At 44.7% G+C, this 23453-nt stretch overlaps 1 protein-coding gene across 2 annotated transcripts in view; it reads right to left on the bottom strand.

Moving 5' to 3' along the window:
- The window catches only part of SLC4A4 (solute carrier family 4 member 4), a 346042-nt gene that overhangs the window by 292677 nt on the left and 29912 nt on the right, over positions 1-23453 (bottom strand). Inside the window, exons 1-2 of one of the 2 annotated variants that reach the window (XM_080796032.1) lie at positions 6195-6334; positions 5770-5843 (exon numbers count right to left, since the gene is read on the bottom strand). In XM_080796032.1, coding sequence (XP_080652158.1) covers positions 5770-5843; positions 6195-6322 — 202 coding nt within the window. In that variant the 5' untranslated portion in view covers positions 6323-6334. Of the gene's footprint in view, positions 1-5769; positions 5844-6194; positions 6335-23453 lie in introns of those variants that run through there. The other variant, XM_080796031.1, reaches the window with a different exon arrangement.

Here is a 23453-nt window from a genome sequence, read left to right as displayed (position 1 = left end):
TTGGGTCATGGTCTCGGGGCCCTGGGATCGAGCCCCGCATCGGGCTCTCTGCTCAGCGGGGAGCCTGCTTCTCTCTCTCTCCGCCTGCCTCTCTGCCTACTTGTGATCTCTCTCTGTCAAATAAATAAATAAAATCTTTTAAAAAATAAAATAAAAATTAAAAAATTAAAAATGAGACAATAAAAAAATAACAAAATGTCCCCAAAATAAGGATCAAACAATATGTTTCAAAAATATGACCACATAAAAAGCTTCTAAAAAGAAATTCAATCTACAGACAAAATTGCTGAAAGTGTATTATTTCAGAATTTCTGGATCCTTATAAAACACAACCCAACTACCAAGTTCAATTTCTTCTGGTTTACTGTGGAAAAAGAACGTAGACATCTAGGACAGAGTGTGTCTTCAAGAGAGCTTCAGCCCATACTGTACTGCTTGGGGAAATCCCTACAATTGGAAAACTCCAGGAAGGAGTGTCTGATTCCAGTTTCAAAACCCAAGGAATTACCATCACTCTCCCTTGAAGTTAAAGAAATCTATAAGCCAATATTTAACTTCACTGACGCGGCAGGTATCAAATAGCTCCTGAGCTAAGCCCTGCCTGCTTGAGGGACTCTGGCGGGCTTTCAGCTGAGGCCAGGATGAGAAAGCAGCAGGGCACCGAGAAATGTCTAGATGGCCACAGCCTGCTCTGGGAAACCCATGCTGCTGTTCAAATATCAACCCTTACACACCTCATCGCGTTTCTTTAAAGCTCTCCAATGGGTGGATACAGGTTTCTTTCAAGAAGGCTTTTCCTTCAGCAATATTTGTCTGAGTGTTTCCTCTGTACACATAGGGTCTGACAATCAGACTGAACAGCAGAGAAGAGGTCAGCAAAATGCAACCGGACACTTGCAGCCAGCGCTCAGAATAGCCCCAGCTCCAACTCGGCCCCTCCCTTCCCATCCGATAGGTTTTCATTCACTCCTTCTCGGCAATTACGTTTTTCACCATTGTAATTCTTAAGAAATGTCCACCTGGCCCCACTTTCTCTTTAGAATGCAACCTCCCCCAATACACATAAATACGTCATCATAATATCCTCTAGTGAAAAATAGGGTTAAGTCATTGTGATCTCATGTCTGTAAAATGTTGAGATCCTGACCTCCAAAAAGACAAACATCACCATTTCATTAGTTTAGTTTCTGTCTTCAAAAGACAGCGCAGGAGGGAAGAGAGTGACACAGACATGTTTAAGGGGCCTCTTTTACCTATCAATGTAGATATACAAACAACAAAAATGTCAATGATGTCTTCAAAATCAAGGAGCAGCCCTAGCAAGGACGGGACCTTTCGAGGCTATGTTGTCTCGTTTGATTAAGAGCACTAAGGGAACCAAATTTCTGACTGAAACTTCAAAGACTTTAGAGGATTATATATTTCTGCATATGCTTTACTTGGTTTATGTTATATATTCGTGTATTCAACTCTTCCTTTTAACAAATATTTAGTAAACATCTACTCTGTTCCAGACCCTGCTCTACCTCTTTACTTCTATTTCCCTAAAAATAATCCTCCCATAAACTCCATGGATTTTTAACAATTCTCGCTCTTAATGTCCATCAGTAGACATGGGAATTTGTAAAATTATTCTTCCACTTGGACAGATGGGAGCACACTTCCTTCTGGACTTGGTTTTCAATGAAAGAGGAAAACTACCACAATATATCATAATAGCTTTGAGAGCACTGATCACACTTCAGAAACGGAGACACGTTTCGGCCAATATTGTCTTGCTGTATTTTATGCTTCCTGAGTTGCTGGTTAGACTTGATGTTAAGAAAAGGCCCCTCCTCATAAAGTCGGAGTTGCCAAGGCTTGCTGGGAAGTTACCTAGCCCTGCAGAGCCAAGGCCTTATCTCAAAGGATAAGGTGGAGTTTGCTCTTTTCCCCTATTGCAAAATATGAGAATATTAAGTAATCTGTTTATATCATACAGATCCAAAATCTTGGCTGGCTTTTTTAAGGATAAAACATCCATAGGATTTCCTGTTTGGAAAGAGCTACATGAGACTCTTTCTTCCGATCTCAACCTTGGTTCACCCAATAAAATTTGGCAATTTCCCCTAAGTGCATTTGAAATGAAAACTTAGTGTTATACCTCATGGCCAGCATTTCTAGGTCATTCTGATAATGTCAGTTTGTCACCTACAGACCAATTCTGTAGAAGTGCCTGGTCTGGGGCTGGCGTCTTTTGGTATAGAAACAAGTATGAGTATCTGAAACTTTGAAATTTTTAAATTAATTTATGTACAGTAACCCCTTTGTGACTAAAATGTTAACTTTAAAACTATACACATATACATATACATTGATATAACGTAACCAATGCAAGAACAGATAGAAAAGCTTCTCTTTATTTTAAAGATTGAAATTGGCATTTGCCTGCCTTTTTTTAAAGAATACCTCTTTAAATCATTAACTCAAATGCACATGAAGGAAATTATGTGAAAATAAGGTTTAGGTCTTTAAATATATCCCACATAAATTCATTATTTAAACAGAAGATGACTCCTCTTCTGACTCACTCTATTCTTAGTGAGCTTTGCAGTTGATGGCTTTCTATTGAGTTTTTAGACCATGGATTAAGCATCATGCCACCCACTGAGAGTAAAGTTGAACCAGGTGAACTGAGGGCGTGGTGGGAAGTCTCAGTCTCTCTCCCCTTCACAGAACTACAGCAGTAGAAGGAACTGTGTGAGAGCATCTAGCTCTTCTCACCTTCAGGCTGAGCTGACTCTGATTATCACAAATTAAGGGACCCTAAGAAGATTTTTTAAAGCATGAACACTTCAAAGTCACTAAAGCTACTATTGGACCTTAGCCGTGCTCATAATCACTTAATAGGAGAACATCTTATTTGTGCAAATTATTTCAAAAAACAAAATTTTGTTTTAAGTTTTCTTTTGCCAAGTGTGCTGCATTATACTTCATGTTTACCCTGGAAGCAAGAGAAATTACTTGGATAAAAGGAAACATGTGATAATAGGAATGAAAGGTGTCCCACTCCTTGCCCTTTGGATTTCTGATCCTTAAAAGTGGAGCACTTACTTTTGCCATAAACATACCAGAAACTCAACTACTTCAGAATAAGATAATGGTTTGCTTTCCTCCAAATACACCCTTCTCTATGCAGTTAGAAACATGAGATGGACTGGCATCCTTGTGGAAAACTTTTCTGCTCAAACTATGAATCTTTACCACATCTCTTGACAGTTTTCATTCTCCACCACTAAGACCACAACTAAGCCATAAACCTTCCGTTTCAACTCCCTTATACTTCACCCAGAGTTACTACAAAATCGAAGGGATCCTACCCCCCACCAGATGAAGCCAGGTGAGAAAAATGGGAGGGTTGACTCAGAGGGCACTAAATTAGAAATAAATAGTCCCTAACTATAGTTTCAAGACTTGTACTGGAGGGGGTGCCTGAGTGGCTCAGGTGGTTACCTGACTGGCTCTTGATTTCAGGGCAGGTCAGGATCTCAGGGTCCTGGGATGGACCCCCATATCCAGCTCCATGCCCCGCATGGCGTCTGCTTGAGATTCTCTCTCCCTCTGCCCCTCCCCCTGCTAACACATTTGTCAAAAAAAAAAAAAAAAAGAAGAAGAAGAAGAAGAAGAAGACTTGTACTATAGAAGAGCCTGCAATGTTGGATATTCTCCAACAAATAATGACACCAAAAGCAACCATCTTATAGGGTCTCAAAATGCAGTAACAGCCAACTGGCTAAACATGCATCAAAAGAAGTGTAATCAGCCCGGTCTCCAATCAACATGAAAGATAATCTTAGAACAGAAGTCTTATCAGACTACAAAAATATACAATATCCATGCGGCAAGTTTCGTCATCACAAACCCAAACAATTTTACAGATGTTTCTACCATATTTTGTTGTCTTTTTGTTTTTTCTTAAAGAAACTTGACTGCAGATTTGTCTGCTATTCATTACATTGTTATTTTAATTTTGTGCTTGAAAATCAAGGGAAGTACTTTAGGAAATAAACTTGTTAGTCAAAGTCTCAAGAAACCCATGTACAATATCCTATCGCAGGAGAGTGCTGTCAATCCTACAGACCTTACGAGTTCAAGAAGTGATTTACATCTCCTGTGAACTAAGCTAGAACATTATTCTCAAGGAAACACACACACACACACACATACACGTGTGCACGCGTACACACACACACACACACACACACACAGGATCTCATTACCAAGCCTTCTCACTGATTTTTCTTCTTTAATTGTCCCTAAAGTATATATTCACTCAATCCTACAATATTTCTTACATTCATATGCTATAACTTAGGGATTCTTATCTCCTCTTTGACACTGGGACAGTGACAGAGTCACCACAACGGAGACTTAACACCAGGGGCACAAGAACCTTAAGACACAAGTTTTACTATTTTGTTTGCACTGACTGGACATTTTCCCACAGTCATGCTGTAAAAGCACAAGGAACCCATAAAACAATGTGAAAGAAAATACTGTAGTTTCCTTTTTCCTAAGAAACTTAGGCATCAAATTCTTATTAGAGTCAAGAGCATAAATGAGGGAAAGAGCGCAGTGAGGGGTGAGGGCACTACACGGTCAGAAGAAACTTAGTAAGCAAACGTAAGAAACACCATCATGGCCACACTCTGCCCACTATTCCAGGAGGGACAAGAAGACATCACGTGCCCAGGACCTGGTGCTCAATCTGGTGGAAGAATCACTCCAGAACACAAAATGCCCACCTTCTTTCTTCTAGCCCCTCCCCCGCACTGGTCCAAATTTTCGGTAAGCAGTTAAACGTTTCCCAAACAGCACCAATCAGATTAGAGTTTCCAAAATACATATGAATTGTCTCTCAGGTGATTTTAAAGGAAAGAATATAGGACACAGTTCACTTGCAAGTTTCATTTAACTTTATGAGTACTGTCTACGACTTTGATTATTTTTTTAAATCTCATTGTAAATATTAATTACATCGTATATGTCTGCGATGCCTTTAATTACTTTAATAAACATTATTGAGCCCTGTCTTCTCACTATCAAATAAATAGTATTATGCACACATTACTGATAATTCAAGAGACAAGAAAAGAGGGGCACGCTGAAAAGCATTATAGCACCAACTGAAATTTAACTCTTATTTGGTTTTTAACAGGCACTGAGCAACATTAACAAAAGAGGTCCTGGAGGTTTTTTAAGTTAAAAAAAAAAAATCCATCATTTCCTAATGGAAACTCATCCATGATCACCCCACTTTATAACCTCAGTTTATACCCATTTTTCCTGCAACAATGATATCATTCTCCTTCTGTAACATCTGTTTCTCTCCCCTGTAAGCTGTAAGAAAGAGTATTAGAAGATGCTGCCAAATACATTTATATAAATCCAGCAGCTTCTTTGAATTAGTCATCACAAGGTGGTAACTAACTGGCAAAATATTTATTTTTGACAGAAAGGCACGACTAACACAGGCACCTGCTTCCAAAGTAAGACACCTCCCCCCCCTTTTTTAACCGTGCAGGACCACACTGATTCAGATTCTAAGGGTCCAGTGAAGTTCTTAAAATTACTTTCTGTGTGGAAGCAAAACGTGCAGACTAATAAAACCCCAGAGAAAAGCTTGAGTTTTTAACTTCAAAAATATAAGCTCCATGAAATGCATGAGTGCTATTATCCACGAAGACGCAGGTCTATGAATACACACTTCCCCAGACCCACAAAGCTCACCTTCTACTTCTTCTTCATCACACACGTGCTTAAGGAAGGAAGCCCCTCTGTCCAGGACAGCTTCATCCTCCATCCTATAGTAATAAAAAAGAAAAAAAGAATGCTCAGACTTCTCCTGGAGTGAGCCACCTGAAGTAGCCCAGCTTCTGGGCAGGTTAACCTGCAGGCTGCTGTTCATGTTAACAGGGCAGAGGCTCTCTTCCTCCTGTGTCTGCTACTCCTTCACGCAGCTCCTCTCATCTGGTGCTTGAGAATACGCCGGTCCCACATAGCTTCAGTTCTAACCTTGAGAGGGCACCCACATGGACAGGTGAGAGAAAATCATCTCAATCCTATAGGCTGGATGTTGGGGGTTCTCTCTTTGGGATTTGCAAAAAGGAAAAAAAAAAAAAAAAAAGATGAAAGCAAGGGGGAAAAAAAAATACCAAGAGAGGAAGTTTGGTTTGTCTGGAGTGCTCGTGATGATCGTTTGTGGAAAACCAGCTTCAGTGCTTAGCTCTTTAAACACCCACTGCATAAAAATGTATACCCTCACACACACACGCACACACATGCACACCCACCCACACACAGAAAACGACAGGGAGTTAGGCTAGTGCACAGTGGGAGCCTAGCTTCCAGCCAGCCTCTTAATACCAGCACAGCCCAGTATTCTCTGTTGAGTGGCAAGCTTTGAGTCACATGTTGGCCTTACGGAAATCTGACATCTGAGGATTATCCAGCAACCCGGCTTCAGCCACAGGCACATATACATACGCCACCCATTCATTCATTTTCCACGTTCTTATCACACGTCTCTATGTAGATCTGTCCTGTTAACTCTTCCCTGAAGGGCACAAAGTTCTTCAGTCTGTAGCCACATTACGCTGTCCTCCTGTCTCCTTACATAATAGGATCTGCTCTGCAATTTCATATGCTAAATAAGACCTCAGAATCCATCCAAGTAATGACAGCGTTTTTACGGCCTCCTGATGCCAAACATGTTTCTTAGTTTATAGGATGAGTTAAGGTTTATTTCCATATTCTGTGACTTCTTTTCATTGCATTAACTTTGACATGCAGAATTCCATGAACTCTATTTATAGCGAAAGCAGAAAAAAAATCCCGAATTGCTCAAATGCTGCTTGTGTCGCACCGGTCTAGAAACAAAGAACTTTCTCTGGAGACAGCTGCTCTATGTCATACCGTACATAAGCTCTGCCAGAGAACCAAATGTTCACGCTGTATTCGATTCATCCAATTATACGCTCAGGCACTGAATGTTGGAAGTCTGTTTTCCATATTGTCCGTATAACTTATTCCTGGGCTTCGGATATCTGTTATAATCTGTGTGGATATGCACTGAATTCACATTTTCCTCTCTTCTATTTTAGGAGCATATCCATCTTGCAAAGCAACCATCTGAGCGTAAAAAAAGTTGGAAGCTGGGTGTCAGGTAGACCTCCTGCGTTTTAAAAATTGAGCACTGCCACTGAACATATGTATCATCTGGAGCAAAGCCTTTAGCTCTGGGAGCCTCAGTTCTTCCACCAATGAAATTGGGAGAACAGTATCAACACTGCAGGACTGCTTTAAGATTCAAATTAGGTAACACACGAGAAAACACTCAGTTTTGTGCTTTGCACCTACTACCTGTTTAATAAAGGTAAGTTTCCTTCCTTGATTCTCTCCTTCTTTCTTTTCACCCTAACCTTTACCGGTGGACAATGCCATCGAGAAACCCATTACCTTTGCACACTTGCAGAGTATCTTCTTTCAGGGATATGGCTCTTACACGCAATTTCATCCTGATACATATCTTTTTCCTTCTCTATACTCACACTAAAAATATAAAACTAAATGCAAATAGGATATAGATCAGCTGTCAAGATTATAGTAGAAAAGAAAATGCCTTGAAGATGTGAGCAGTCAAATCATTTGCCAGCTTCTCTGAGCCTCAAGGTTCCCATGAAGATTAAATGATACAACACATTTACAAATTCAACAAATATTTAGCATCTGCTATGTTCCAAACATCCGCAGAGGGAGCAGGAATATGTTCATTAATAAGACACACAAAATTCCTAAGAAACTAATAATAAATAGATGAACAAGGCTGTCTTAGATAACACTGAGTGCTCTGCACAAAATAAAATGAGACAGAGGGTTACTTGGCATGAGGTGGATCAGAAGAGGCTTCGGAAGGAGGGGACATATGAGCAGAGACAAAAATTATAGGGAGGAACCAGGCATTTGAAGAGTTGAGGGCAGAGTGTTCCAAGCAAAGGAACAGCAAATGCAAAGGCCCTATGGTGGAAACAAGCTTAGCATGTTCCAGGAAGGAGACGAGGTCCGTGAGGCTGGGCAGAGAGAAGGTCACTGGTGGTTGAAAATGCTGGAAGAGACAGGCCCATGGAGGCCGTGGTAAGCAGTCAAAACTTTAGGTGTTATGGGAGCCACTGAAGGATTTTGTTTTGTGTTTTGTTTTGTTTTGTTTTATGGAGGTAAAACTGACGTACAACATCGTATCGGTTTCAGATGTAGATGATTCAGTTTTTGCGTATCTTGCAAAACGATCACCACAATAAGTTTAGTGAACATCTGTCCCCACACAGTTATAAGATTTTTTTCCTTGGGTTGAGAACTTTTAAGATCTACCCTCTTAGCAACTTTGAAATACGCAACACAGTATTACCAACGCTTGTTAAGATTTTCAGGTGGAAACTGACCTGAGCTGTTTCACCTTTGTGAAGAACCACTCCGGCTGCTATGTGAAAAGTGGATAATCAGGAGATCGAAGAAACGAGGAAACTCTCTTAGGAACCCAGGGAAGGCTGTGGGAGAAACAGGTTTGGGGGAAGGAAACAACAATTTTTTTTTTCTGGCCGCTTTAGGTGGAGATGCTTATTATATATGAAAAAAACAGCTGTCAGGTGTACAAGCAAAGGTCCAAGTCAGGAGCTTGGGAGCCCAGGGCTGGAGCATATACAAAGCTGGTGGCCTGTGGCCATTCCTAGAGGAGTTCATCCAGGAAGAAAACGTAGAAATTGAGGGGCAGACCTAAGCCCACGTGCTGGAGCATGTTAACATTTATAAGCAGAGCAGAGGAACAAAAGCAGTGGGAGGCAAAAGAAAAACCAGAGAAGAGTGATGTCAAGGAAGGACGGCTACGGAGAGGCTGGGAAAGGTGGGAGACAGAGAGGTAAAAATTCAGCTCGGGCGCATGGAGGCCGCAGGTGACAATGAGCGGAGGTACCTGCAACGTGTCAAACACGGTGCTAGACGCACAGAGGGCACTCGTTCAGTCCAGCCCTTTTCTCTTTCCTCCCCTTGTTCCCTCACTCACTCCGTAAATATGGACTGAGTCCCTACGAGGTGCCGGGCATACCGCGAGGCACTGGAGACACAGTGATGAGCAGGACGGACAGGGGGCTCTGGTACAATCACATGTGCCTTCTCGAAGACTTCCCCTAGCAGTCTGGGACAGTAGGTCCAGATGGCAAAGAAGTCTTCAGCAACGCGGCATTTGTAGACCTAGATAAGGATGGCGGCTTAACGGGGAAATTTTTCTTAAAGACTTCAGAAGCACAACAAAATCCCGGAGGCCTGTACGACCACATGCACGTCAACAGCACCATCTCCCCTTTGGAAAGCAAACGGTAGGTTCGCCCACGTTGCTCCTCAGCAAGAACCCCGTCCTGTCTTATCCATCTACAGAATTCAACACGATTTCCTGCAGAACATCGTTTCTGCACCCCACCACGGTCCAGCCGATCCTAAAGTCTTTTATGGACTTTTTTCTTTGCACATTTCCTAAATAAAGTGTTTATTTATTTGCCTTTGCACCGAAGCCCTTCCCAAAACTGCATACAACAAACAAGCGGAAGTGAAGGAGGAAAATCAGCAGCAACGAAAGGAGACCAAGGAAATGCTAAGGGCCCCGGAGCCCTCCTCCAGGGCTGAGAAACCTCCCGGCCAGCTGAAGCGCTGCCCTTTGCACCGTCCGAGTTAGGGAGAATAATGATGGGCGCATTCCTGGGCTCTTCGATCCATGCTTCACATTCCCTCCAAGACTATACATAGCGAGTAATCAGAAACCTCCCTCTTTCTGCGGGACAATGCAGAGCATCTGCAAGCAGCCTCTTCCCGGTGGGAAGCGGAGAAAGAAAGAGTGCCCCCAGCTGACGCTCCCAGACCTGCTCGACCCGGCGGCCTCCCCCACAGCCGCCCTCTCCTCCTCCCGAGCAAGTGCATCGGGGCCTCTGCACCAAGAACAGGCGTTTTGCAACATCTTTTTCCATCTTCATACTAACTAACAAACGTCAATTATTTGGGCCTGTCTTCCCCCTCCTAAAAGCCTCTCAGCAGTTGCTGGCTATTATTAGTCAGACAGAGATATCTTTCGACATGACATGACTGTCTGACCCAACCAGTCTTCCCTCCTATCGGTAGGAAGAAATTAACTCATCTAATCCCTCCTCAGGCCCCCAAATCCACTGGTAAAGTGTCCCGTTCCCACACGCCGCCTCTGCTGGAACGAAGAAGGGAAGGAGCACGCTTCTAAGCAGCTCCCTGGGTCCCTCACGTCGCCAGCATGAGGCAAAGTTCAGAATAGATTTGGAAGCTTCTCCCCAGCATCACGGGGATAAGGGTCACAGCAGTCAGTATAAAAACCCACACGGGGCGCAGGCTGCCTTCCTTCAGCAGGGCCTCTGACCGCCCCAGTCAGACCCCTTCCTCCCAAGTCCACACCCAGCGTGCGGATGCTCTCATTCTCCATTATTCTGGGGACACGAAAACGATTTAACCGCAACACATGTCAAATCTGCTGCCAAATGACCAGTTTTCACCAGCCGGTCCTAATCACGGAGCAGGCTTGCAAGGGTGACTTAAGCCCGGCACGAGAAACATTTGTGCAAAACTGCCAGCCATGGGGCCTTGGGCACCCATCTACATTCCACCCCTCCGAGTTCCCACCCCCAGAGCCCTCGCCAACTGCCAACGTGCTCCCCGGCTAGTCCCCACGGCGCAAGCAGCTGCCACTCAGCCAGTCAGCACGTGGCCGGCCGCCAGCACACCAGTTTCGGATCGCAGGCCTGCCCGTCACAGCGCTGCTAAAGGTTGAAGGTCTCCTGGTGTGCTGGCCTCTGGAGTCGCCTCACTTGCCCTCCCACCGCCCTGCTCCCATCCCTCCTGCCAGGCCTCGCACAGCAGCGTTTCACTGTCTCTATAGTAACAGCCTCTGGTTTCAGGGCTGTAACTTCATACAGAGCCCTTCTCCTCTTAGCCTGAGGCTTCTGCCAAAGGATGCACTAGCAAAAAGGCCACTGCTTAGGGCGGGGCTACCTGTTTGTCGCCTGGTCATGTCGTAAGCTGCTGGGTCACTCAGACCCGGAGGTCTGGAACACAGAGCCTCCCACCTTGGCACACGGGCCCGGTGCCTCAGGGACCCGCCGCTCACTCTCCTCCACACGCCCCAAAGGGGCCTTTCGGATGACTTTCAGAGACACCATGCGTGCTGTGAAGTGTGTAAACCTGGCGATTCAAGACCTGTACCCCTGGGGCTAATAATACATTATAGGTTAATAAAAAATTAAAAATTAAAAAAAAAAGACACTAGGGGATGGCATCCTGGGGAGCAGACCAGCTCCAGTGTCTACACGTCCACACCGGAGTTGGACAAGGCTGGTTCTTTCTGCTCATAAGGCTTAACGTGCACTGGCCAACCTGCTGTTTTAACACACCCCGCTTTATCCTCACTCGTTAGATCTGTTTACAACATCCAGTGCCCCCCCTAATCTCTCACTTCACAGTAGCTTCCCTGTGCATAGCAAATGGTTAAACAGTCCTTCGCACATATGCCCTCACACACACACTGAAGTGAGGCATCCGGGGAAGGAGACGACACCAAGAGGTAAAGAGGTTTATTATTTTTAGCCGGTGCAGCCATGAGCAGCGTATCTGCGGCACGCGTGAGGGTCCCTCCTAACGGCCTAAGGGGCCTCGGTCGCAAGTCCCAGAGCTCAAAAGCAGGCTGTGCCTCCTACTTTGCCGGTCTCAGAACAGAGGGAAGACAAAACTCAGCACTGTCACGGGTCTGTTTCAGGAGCCCCACAGAAAACAACAGTCAGTACAGACATCGAAAATTACACACTCCTACACACATTTGTGAATTCTCTTCCCTGGTCAAGTCATTTCTAAGGGGTGGGGGGAAGCACGTTCATTACAAATCACGGATAAACGTGATGTTCTCTTCCAAATGTCTTAGACCACACAGCATTTTATGGGCGCCTTCGTGGTCTGGGAAAATCCGCCCTCCACACTTTCTGCATACAATGAAAGCACATCAAGTCTCCAACACGGGCCGCAGGGCTGAGCCATCTCCGCGGCGGCAAAGAGCACTGCCACCTTTTGGCAACGTGCGTTCACTACAGGGAAGTGGGAGGCAAGGGCAGTGAAGAGCGGCCACCGTCCCCGTCCCAGCTGCAGCAGGTCTCCCAGGGGCCTTTCCCTCCCCAGGGAGGCAGAGACAAGCACGCGGTGCTTGGCCGCACAGTGGACACGGCGGGAGCTCCGGACACTCACGCTGGGCGAAAGAGACATCAGCCTGGCGTACCCGACAGGCCCGACTGAGGCCAAGAGGCGACTGCCCGAGAGCTGCCGGCCACCACGCCGAGCAAATCCCCTCCGCCGAGCTCGGGAGTGCCTTAATCAGTGTGGACATTTACACAGGCCCGGGGCCAGGGAGAAAGGGGTGGCGGCCCCACACGCAATCAGACTGCCGACTGGATAAAAGGTGAAAATCTAATCCAGAGCAGGATCGCGCCAAACAGAATTCTGGATTATGAACTGCATTAAAAGTTCATTTGTACTCTTGGGCACTTTTCCCAGAAAAATGAAAACTTATGTTCACAAAAAAAAAAAAAAAAAAAAAAAAAAAAAAAAAAAAAAACCTGTCCACTAAGGTTCACAGCAGCTTCACTGGTCAAAGCCAAAAGCTAGAATGAGCCCAGGTGGCTTCAGCAGGTGAACGAGTAAACAAAGTATGCTCCGTCCATGCCACTGGATAGCGCTCAGCAATAAAAGAGACAAACAGGGGCACCTGGGTGGCTCAGTGGGTTAAAGCCTCTGCCTTCGGCTCAGGTCATGATCTCAGGGTCCTAGGATCAAGCACCGAGTCAGGCTCCCAGCTCAGCGGGCAGCCTGCCGGAGGATTCTCTCTCTCCCTCTGCCCCTCATCCCCTTGTGCTCACTCTCTCTCTTTCTTTCCCTCTAAAATAAATAAATCTTTTCTTAAAAAATGAGGATAAATAAAGCTGCGGAAATCTGAGTAAGTTTAGTGGATTATATCAATGCCAATATCTTGATCAGTGATATTGTCACCGATATTGATAAAGTCTCATAAAAGGTTAACAGCAGGAAAAACTGCCCAAGTATACAAGCAATTTCTCTGCATTATTTCTCAAATATGCATGTGCATCTATAAATATCTCAATGTCCAAAAAAAAGTTCATTTACAAATCCGCCTTTTAAAAAAATTTCCCTCAGGAGCACCATTTTCCACGATGGTCACACACTAAAACTGACCCAGGCAAAACAGCACAAAGGCCACATGCGCTCTGTGGTCGTGGTGTAACCTTGGTCAAGTCCGTTTCTGTCCCACTTCGGCGTCCTTTAAAATGAGCTTAAAAAAAAAATTTTTTTTAAATAAAATGAGCTTAAAAACACTTCATAAGACATTTAGGGTATTAAATAAGTTCCTGGACTAAATGCATTCAATTAGTTTTAGTTGAATCTAAGTCTAAGGTCCCTCGGGCCCTGAGGGTATTAGAGAATTAACAGTCCTACAGACCCAAAGGCCTTCACTGTGTCTCCAGGAGCAAATGCAGGGGAGGGTGAACGAGAGAGACGGGCGATGAACGGCCGCCCACCCCCAGAAGGCCCCAACTCCTCTCTCCCCCCTTCTCCATGCTGGGGCAGGGTCTGCTGTACCCTCCGACCCCGACGGCTGACTGAGCTCTGAAAGGCTGCAGCCGACCTAGCAACAACAGACAAGAAGAGAGCTGGCGGCAGAGCGGACACAGGAACCATGGGGTGAGGAAAGGGACGGGGGGGGGGTTCAGGGCAAGTGGCAGGTGGAGTGGGGGATAACTCACAGGGCGTTAAGGGAGAAAAAAGGGAACGACTTGCAGGACCCCCTCAGAACCCTCCCCGGATTTGGTCAACACCCCAAAGCCACGCCCTCTTTAAGTTTTCCTGGGCCTTTCCACATGCTTCCACGCCCGCCCTGTGTTGCTTCTGACCAGAGTGGCACTCGGCAGCTCCCCCAAAGCAGACGTTCGGCACCCGCCCTCTGACAGTGTCCTCCGAGCTTTTACCGTTGGGGGCAGGGACAAACGTCTCCCTTCTCGATTCTTTTCACTTTCAACTGCCCTTTTCCACGTGCTCCGGGGTGAACACGAGAAAGGTCCCGAGAGAGGGTTCAGGCAAGACGAAAAGGCGGGAGGATGCTCCGTGAGAGTAGCAGAAGGGCAGTCCTGGGCAGCCTCTCCGCTCTCCCTTCCTCCTCACCACTGCCGGTCTTCAGCCAAAAGCCAGAGCCCAACCAGCTGCGGAATAAAGATGCAGAGCCAAGAGAAGGACGAGACCCCCCAGGGTGATGGTGGGGAGAAGGAATATCTACGGCTAGAAACCCACCCTGCGACACAGCTCTTAGACAAGGGGCGCCCCAGCACGCTCAGGCTCAGACGTGAGTGCACGCGGCTGGCCTCCCACCTGCCCTCCCACCCATAGCTTCTAACTCATCGCCTGGCTCTGAACCCGCTCTCCGGTCACCCGTCCACTTATAAAACACCACCTGGTATCTTTCTCCTTTTCAAACTCGTTCAATAGTTCTTCATTATATTGAAGATGAAGTCCCAACTGCTCCGCCTGGAATGTAAGGCTGGTCACGAGCTTTCCACACTTAGCTCCCGTCATCTCCCATGGCACCCCACGCCCTGAAGAGGCCACCAAGCCACTGTGCACACACTGTATCCTCTGTTCTCTACCCGCCCCCTGAAAGTGTCTGCTTCTCACACAGCACGTACGACACTGCACTGTCACTATCGCTTAAGCTCACGCGACTACACTTGGACATGTCATCCCCACCACACTGCGAACTCTTCGAGAGCGGGTATCATCTTTCCACGGTCTTCCTGACTCCAGCGTAAAGCATAGTTGCTGCACGTATTACGTGCTCTTTAAACACTGATGAATAGACGGACAAACCAGCCAGCGAGGGATGGGTGCACGGAGGAGAGATGCATCCTTGGTCCTAAATGCGTCTCTAAGTTTAAAGGTCGCCAACGTATTTTTCAAACAACATACACAAGCAAACTTCCAATTACGTGGTCTGGTATTCAACTAAAGAAAACAGTGATTTGTTCCAAAACTAGAAGGGGAAAATGACTATGTTGTATTCCCTGAAAGATGTTATGTCTGTGGGTGAATTAAGGTATTTTTTAAGAATAATTTTAACTATCTGCTCTTCTCCTTATTTGCGAACTTAACCCTTCACACAGACTGTAACTGGACTATAATATGTCACAACAGAATGAAATTCGAATCAGAATTTCCCCGTCTGTTTAAACTAAATTGTGAAGAGGTACCTAGACCTGCCATAGAGTAGATTCTAAGAAAGTATTTGTTCAATAAATATATGAATGAATGAACTTAAAAATAAACTGCCATGTAAACTGCTTTAAAACCCCAGAAGAAGCATGAGAAGTTATGAGAAAATTCAATTTTGTTCCTGAGATCTGCAACTAGACAAATAAAACTCCAAAATGTGTTCGGTAAACCAATAAAGGAGCTCATAGTAGCTACCTGAAGAAGAAATTGGGATTTGACATGTCAAAATAAACCTTGAGCTCTGGAAATTTTAGCCAAACTTTTCATTTACACATAGTAAATGTTAATTATTTATGATAAGTAGGACAGGAATAGTGCAGATAACTGATATCCACAGTTAATTCCTACATTGCATTTTTTTATTTAAATTCAAATTCAAATCAGTTAACGTATAGTGTAGCATAGGTTTCAGGAACAGAATTCAGTGATTCATCACTTACATAGAACATCCAGTGCTCATCCCAACAAGTGCCCTCCTTAGTGCCCATCCCCCATTGAGCCCATCCCCCACTGGTCTCCCCACCAGCAACCCTCAGTTTGTTCTCTACAGTAAATATGTCTTATGGTTTGTCGCCCCGTTTTTTATCTTATTTTATTTTTCTTCCCTTCCCCTATGTTCATTTGTTTCGTTTCCTAAATTGCACATATGAGTGAAATCATGATATTTCTCTTTCTCCGACGGACTTATTTCACTTAGCGTAATACACCCTCGCTCCATCCACGCGGTTGCAAATGACAAGATTTCATTCGTTTTGATGGCTGAGTGATACTCCAGTGTGTATATATACTACATTTTCTTTACCCATTCATCAGTTGATGGACATTTGCGCCTTCCCATAATTTGGCTATTGTTGATAATATTCGCTGGGTCATAGGAAAGCTCTATTTTTAACATTTTGAGGAACCTCCACGCTGTTTTCCAGAGTAGCCGCACCAGCCTGCATTCCTACCGACAGCGTAAGAGGGTTCCTCTTTCTCTGCATCCTCACCAACATCTGTTCTTTCCTGACTTGTTCATTTTAATTAGATTTAGATTCTGACAGGTGCGAGGTGGTACCTCACTGTGGTTTTGATCTGTCAGACACTTCATGTTAGGTGGTGATTTTGCATACATTTCTCGTGGATTTTACCAGGACCTCAAGTCAGATCCAGGTTGGCAGGTGGACGGGGACTCAAAGCAGGAGTTGGTTCCAGGAACAGCACTGGGAGTCAGTGGATGGCACTGATTAGGTGCGGCCCCAAAGCGACCCACCTCCAACATCCGGAGCTAACTCTGGAGAAAGGGGCCTACCTCTACCCCATGTGGCAGCCATACTGTTCACATCTTCCATCCTGAACCAGCACAGCTACTGGTGGAGATGAGGCTCCTGGCATTTGACTGAGCTCTTGCGAGTTGCCAAGTACTGTGCTAAGTAAGCATCAGGCAAGCAAGATTTCCTTCTCAGTGCTGTCAAATTTTGTCTGACTGGCTCAGTAACAGGCCAGGGCTTAGACTTCTAGCCAAAGGATTTCAACACCTATAACAATGTAGGAACTGAGATTAGGGACTCTCATCATCCCTTAATTTGAAAAAAAAAAAAAAAGTCCCACTTTTAAACACTTACCACATGCCAGGTATTGTGTTAAGTACTTTACAATGATTTTTTTATTGAATCCTCACAACAACTCCATGAGGTAAGTACTTTCCCCAAACCCATTTTAGACCTGTAATTTGACAAGTAATTTACTGTAAATTACACAGTACACTGTGGTGTGAGAAGACCAAGCAGGCCATGTAAAGCACTCCACAATGTCAACAACTCTATTCATGCATAATTAAATAATCCATGTCTGTCAGGCTCTACCCTCAAGAATTTTGTTCATATTGCTTAACTGAAATGTACCTACAAATTACATCATTTACACGCACCTCTTTCCCTCCCTTGGCGTACCTGCCGGCCAAAGGCTAAAGCATCCTCTGACAGTCCTCCCAAATAAATGTCTTTATTCTTATTTAGCAAACACTTCGGATGAGCTTACTATGTGCCAGCCACTGCTGTAACTGCTAGACAAGTGTCATTGACTCATTTAATCCTCACGACAATCCAATGAGGTGTGCACCGTCTTTATCTTCCTTATCTCTGAAGCACAGAGAGAGTGAGTAACTTGCCCAAAGTCACACAGCTAATAACCGCTGAAGTCAGGATTTGAACCCAGGCAGTCTAGCTCTAAATTCTGTGTTCTTAGCCACTGTATATCATGCTCCCTCCCCTTGGCTGCTTTGATTAATCTGGTCCCAACTCTTTAGGAACCTGTGATCACAAATATGAAACACACTTTTGATGAAAGAGCAGACACTCAGGATACCTAGAGAGTATGCAGACCCTCGACATTCATGAAACATCGCTTCCCCCAACCTTATTTTGCAAATGCCCAAATTCACAAATCTCCCGATAGCACAGTTTCTGGTATACCACGTGGTCAAGCATAACTTTATGAGTTTCTAAATTCTCAAAGTAAAGCAAGCAAGCAGGATGACCCGCCGTGGGGAGCCAGGCCGTCCAGCAGGCTCAGTCTGGCCTCACCACCGGCACAGTTCACCACATGCACTGCTGGAAAGCACAAATGACTACACCGTATAACCATGTGCGGCAGCCAGCAAAGAGCTGAAATCACAGTTGTTAGGTTCACACATGCTAAGGAGCTACTGTATCAAACGAGAGACGAGTATATCACTCACCAGATGTGCTCCACTGCTAAGCAGAACAACAACTTCTATCTCATCAACTTTATGAGCGCACTTCACTACTGCATGAATAATGAAGACGCTTCTCTACTCTTTGTTCCCTTACTAACGCGTCTCTCTCCACAAGGCTGTTCAAAGTGTGTCCTTCCTTTTCCACAAGGAATCCTTCAATGCATACTTGCGATCAAATTTTCCAGGGTTTAACTCAACTCAATTGTTTAAACAATTTCTTGAGTGTCTACCACGACTAGGCATTATTCCTGGCACAAAGGATAAATCCATGGTGAGAAAGAGAGCGTAAAAGTAAACTGTGTGGGGCGCCTGGGTGGCTCAGTGGGTTAAAGCCTCTGCTTTTGGCTCAGGTCATGGTCTCAGGGTCCTGGGATCGAGCCCCACATCGGGCTCTCTGCTCAGTGGGGAGCCTGTTTCCTCCTCTCTCTGTCTGCCTGCCTCTCTGCCTACTTGTGATCTCCCTCTGTCAAATAAGTAAATAAATAAAATCTTAAAAAAAAAAAAAAAGTAAACTGTGTGATATAGAAGGGGATACTCCTATGGGAAAATGTAAGCAAGAAAGAGATTCCAGGGGGCACCTGGGTGGCTCAGTGGGTTAAGCCTCTGTCTCCGGGTCAGGTCATGATCTCAGGGTCCTGGGATTGAGCCCTGTATCGGGCTCTCTGCTCAGCGGGGAGCCTGCTTCCCCCTCTCTCTCTGTCTACTTGTGATCTCTGTCTGTCAAATAAATAAAGAAATAAATATTTTTTAAAAAAGAAAGAAGGAGATTTCAGGAGTGCTGCTGAGACCAGGATGGGGGTGGGGGCGGGATGTGGAGGGATGTGGAGGGGGCAGGTTTAAACAGGAAGTCAGGGAAGACCTCCTGAAGGATGGTTGTGCAAAGACCTGAAGGAGGTGAGGAGGTGAGTATGTGAGGGAACAGCACCTGAAAAGGCCCTGAGGCAGGAAAGAGCCTGGCAGATCCTTGCAGCGCCAAGGAGACAAGAGGCTAAAGCAGAGGGAACCTGGGGGATAGGACATAAGGTCAGAGATGGACAGGCAGGGAAAGGGCAGGCTGCGTGGTCTGGGGCGCCGTTCTAAAGGCCTGACATTTACTCTGAGCAACTAGAAACCACGGAACAGCTCTGAACAGAGGTGATCATTTCCTCAAGCTTACAGTCTTTACTTTTTAAATCTTTGTCATTATGTAAACACTTCCAGCAAGGTCCTTCCCGGAACGTCGTTCTCCTGGCGTCACACAGAAGTGACAGGCGGGGTCTGTGGGGTCTGCTGGGTCCGTGCCCTCTGGCACCCATTGCCAGAACCCGACCCAGGCGTGTGTCTGCAGATCGGAGTGGACCAACATGCCCTAGAAGACTAACCCCGTGCCCAGCGTCTGAGCACTGACTTCACCTTGGGAAGGTGCTGAGCCATGGCGTCCGTGCTCAGAACTCAGGCCACTCTGCATTCCATATTCATATAATCTTGATTAACTTCTGCCAACTAGCCTCGGAGTTCATGACTCAGGTAGTCGCCACCTGAATGCCTGCCTACCTGAATTTACCCCAGGGATGGCAACAACAGTGTTAGAAGATGCCAAAGCTGATGATTAACATGGAGATATCAGGGGAATGGCATGGAATTGATTTATTGATGGCTTTTTAACACCTGTGATTCAAATCTGTGCTTGAAACAGTAAAGGAATACATTTGAAGTTGTTTTTAACAATGACTTTTCTAGATTAATTTTATAAGAATGGGAAGGACACATGGGGCTCCTGGGTGGCTCAGTCGGTTGAGTGGCCGACTGTTGGTCTCAGCTCAGGTCTTGATCTCAGGGTTACGAGTTCAAGCTGTTTGTTGGGCTCCACACCCTACTTTAAAATTTTTTTTAAAAAAGAAGGGGAGGGACACAGGAAGACTGCCAATTCCATAGTTAGGCCTATTGTATTTGGGGGGAAAATGCCATTGGCCTGCCATCTCTTGCCTACGGATGGAATTAATGCTTCTTTGGCTTCCTTTGTCCTTGGGGAGTAGACCACCCTGCAGAAGTATGGTACTCCCCGAACTAAAAATAGCCACCTCGACCTGGTAGCAAGAGACCAACAGGTATAATGATCAAATGTGGCATGTGTATTCAAACAAATCAACTGTTTTAAAAACTGTTCAAGACAATCAAGGAAATTTGTGTATTGAGTATTAGATGAGACTAAGGGACTATACATTTTATCAGGTAGGATAATGACACCTTTTTTTTTCATGTCTATATTTCTTAAACATAAACACTGAAGTATTAATTGGTGAAATGACACAATCTAGGATTTGCCTTAAAATATTCCAGCAAGAAAAGAGGCGGGGGGAGGAAAGTGAAACAAGACTGGCAATGGGTTGATAACTGCTGGAGCTGGTAATAAGCACAGAGGAGTTCACTGTACTATTTTCTCCTCTTGTTTTGGTTCATGTTTGAAGTCTGCCAAAATAAAATGCTTTTTAAATAAAAACTTTAAAATTATCCTATATAAGCCTCCCTTCTTCTATGCCCAACGCATTCCAGAAAACATGTATGAATACAAAAGTCATAACAAGTATATTTACATGTTATAAAGAAAGTTCTGTACCTAGAAAATAAGACAACTCTAAAACCCACATTCATATCCTTCATTTTGGAGATAATAAAAACGTATTTTATGCCTTTCAACATGTTTTATCTTTTCCTTCACACTTTAATACACAGGCTCTAATCCAACGAGTACTTGATTGACTGGCACGGCTCACCCTGTCCATCTTAGTCAAAACAACCAAAGCCTGTGAGACCTATGTTCCTTAGTACTTGCATTGGCATTTTTCATTCTTCCCCTCATCCGTACAAAACTGCACAGGAAAACACAACAGAGCAAACGCCTACAGCAGCAAACACAGAGGTGCACGTGAGCCGGGGGGTGCCCATGACACTGCACCACGGGCTGTGTGCGACGCCCGCTCGAACTCACTGCTCGCGCCCCTCCACTCCTCAGCCAACGTTTGGGAAAACACGAGCAGACGTGGGGATTCGTGTGTATCCAAGCACGGTTTGTATAAAAGCTGAACCTACGAATGCCAGGCCCGCCCGTACATACAAACACGTGACGTCTGTGCCCGGGACAGCGAACTCTCTCTGGCATCCTAGAAGAACAAAAAGTATCTAAAAACCACCGCAGTCCTTCTGTCGCGAGTCACTGGTGGGGTACACGGGCAAAGCACATGGAGGATGTTCTTGGTGACGCCACATTCCCTTCCTGCCAAACACAGGACACCGATTTTTCCCTAAGAATTATTACGACGTGTGTTGGTTAGGTTACAAAGCCAGCTCACAAAAACCAACTTACCGCAAATGTGGCCAAGTCACAGCAATAATAACATAAGCTTATACAACAAGTGCTTCGTTTGAGTTATTTAAGCCTCACTATCAGCCCCTAAAGTAAATGCTATCAATATCCCCATTGTACAGTTGATGAAATAGAGATTTAAAGATGTAAGCGAGGTGGCCAAAAAAAAAAAAAGGCCTCCAAGTGACAGAACCATATACGTTATCAACTAACAGTATTAAAATTACTAATAACAGTACAATGCCAAAAGGATCGCTTTAGGTAAAACAGGTGAAACAGACTTGCTTGGACTCAAAGGAAACCCGAAGCATCGTTCTAATGTTGTTTCCTATGGAAAAATACAGTTTGAGTTCCAAACAACCATATGTAATGATGGCGCTCCAAAAATAAACTGACAGCAGGATGCATTTGGTTAGAAAGGTCATCCAACAAATAGTGGAAATTAGAGGATAAATACTACTGTTATCTCTAATAGATAATCACAATGAAAATTAACTACAGTCAGTTGAGTTGAGACAAAACTTCTCCAAGAAGAAATTATGTACACATATATTCTAAGGCAACTTTTTATGTTTGTTTTTCTCCTTATTTCAAAAATCAATCATCTGGATAAACACATGACATACAAAGACCAAAGTAAAACATCCATTGACTCTTGAAGATCTGCTCAGCGTCATAACATTCCCTCTCTGAATATTTGGGACCTGCTTGCAAACTATTAGCAACTCGAATTAATTTTTCAAACCACTAGTTCAAAAGGAAGAATTATTTCTTTATTTGAATATCAGGAAGAAATTCCCCCTGCCAAGAAGAGTCTTAGAAGAAGTTAAGATTACTTTCTCTCCAATCTCCCTTTGTTTTAATTTTCATAGTCCTCCCAGCTTACCAGTCGCAGCCAAGCTGACAGGGAAGAGCCAAAAACAGTGCAAGGCAGACTGTCACCACCACATTCCAGCCCTGACAGAGACCTCGGGTCTGTTTTGTTAGTCTTCCTGCCTGTGCTTACAGTGCTGGAAAACCAACCGTCAACACCAGGAAAGACCAGCTAAGTACAAATGATGGCACTCTTCTACAAATGGAAGCCACAACCGGCTGTGTTGCCCATCTCTGTTCTAGTCACAGACTCGTATTTGTTTATGATGGCTTGGAAAGGCTAGCACCTAATAAGCTCCGACGGATAGAAACTACTCGCTAACCTATATAAATGCCACTCTGTTAGTCGCCAAATCACTCATTGCTTCATTAACTACTGACTCGCACTGCTTGGCATGAGTACTGACCACCCATTCGTTAGTAGAAACATCTTATTATTCAATCTCAGCAAGGAGTCTTTTACACTCTAATTTTGGTGTCTGAGCAAATCTAAAATTTCTCATTTAATTCTGAGTCTCCCAACCTTGTCTCACTCATAAAACCTCTCTTTAAAAAAAAAAATCAGTAAAGAATTTTTATCAAATGAATGTAATTCAGGTCACTAAATCTCTAAGTCTCAATTTCCTCATCTGATAAATGGGCTTAGTAATGACTTTATTGTTTAATTGTGGGGAAGCTATGAGGTAAGATGAACAAAAGTGTTCTGTGCGCTCAGTGCTTGGCACAGAGCTGCAGTCAACACACACAGCTGGTGTTATTACACATCAGGGTCCTTAACTTTTCCCAGACGGGCACAGTTTATGAAGGTCACACTGCTAGTGGCAGAGATGGGATTCAAACCCAGCCTGCCTGAGGCCAGCACTCTCGTGCCATGCTCCTTCTCTGTATGAAATAGAAGAAACAACCAGGTAGTTCTGCTGAAGTATTCTCTACATTTATGGGGCCAGGAGCCAGGAACAAAGGATGAGAGAAGCTTCCCTCTTCTAAACTTTATGGAAAGTACAGGGGCATCAAGGAAAGAACTCATCAAGCTTGTACCTCTTGATATACCAGAGGTCAAATTTCTCAACTTGTTGATAA

The sequence above is a fragment of the Martes martes genome, assembly GCF_963455335.1.
Source record: "Martes martes genome assembly, chromosome: 2".
Taxonomy (NCBI): Eukaryota; Metazoa; Chordata; class Mammalia; order Carnivora; family Mustelidae; genus Martes; species Martes martes.
Note: the sequence above shows the minus strand (reverse complement) of the source record. Positions and strands in the feature narration are given on the sequence as shown.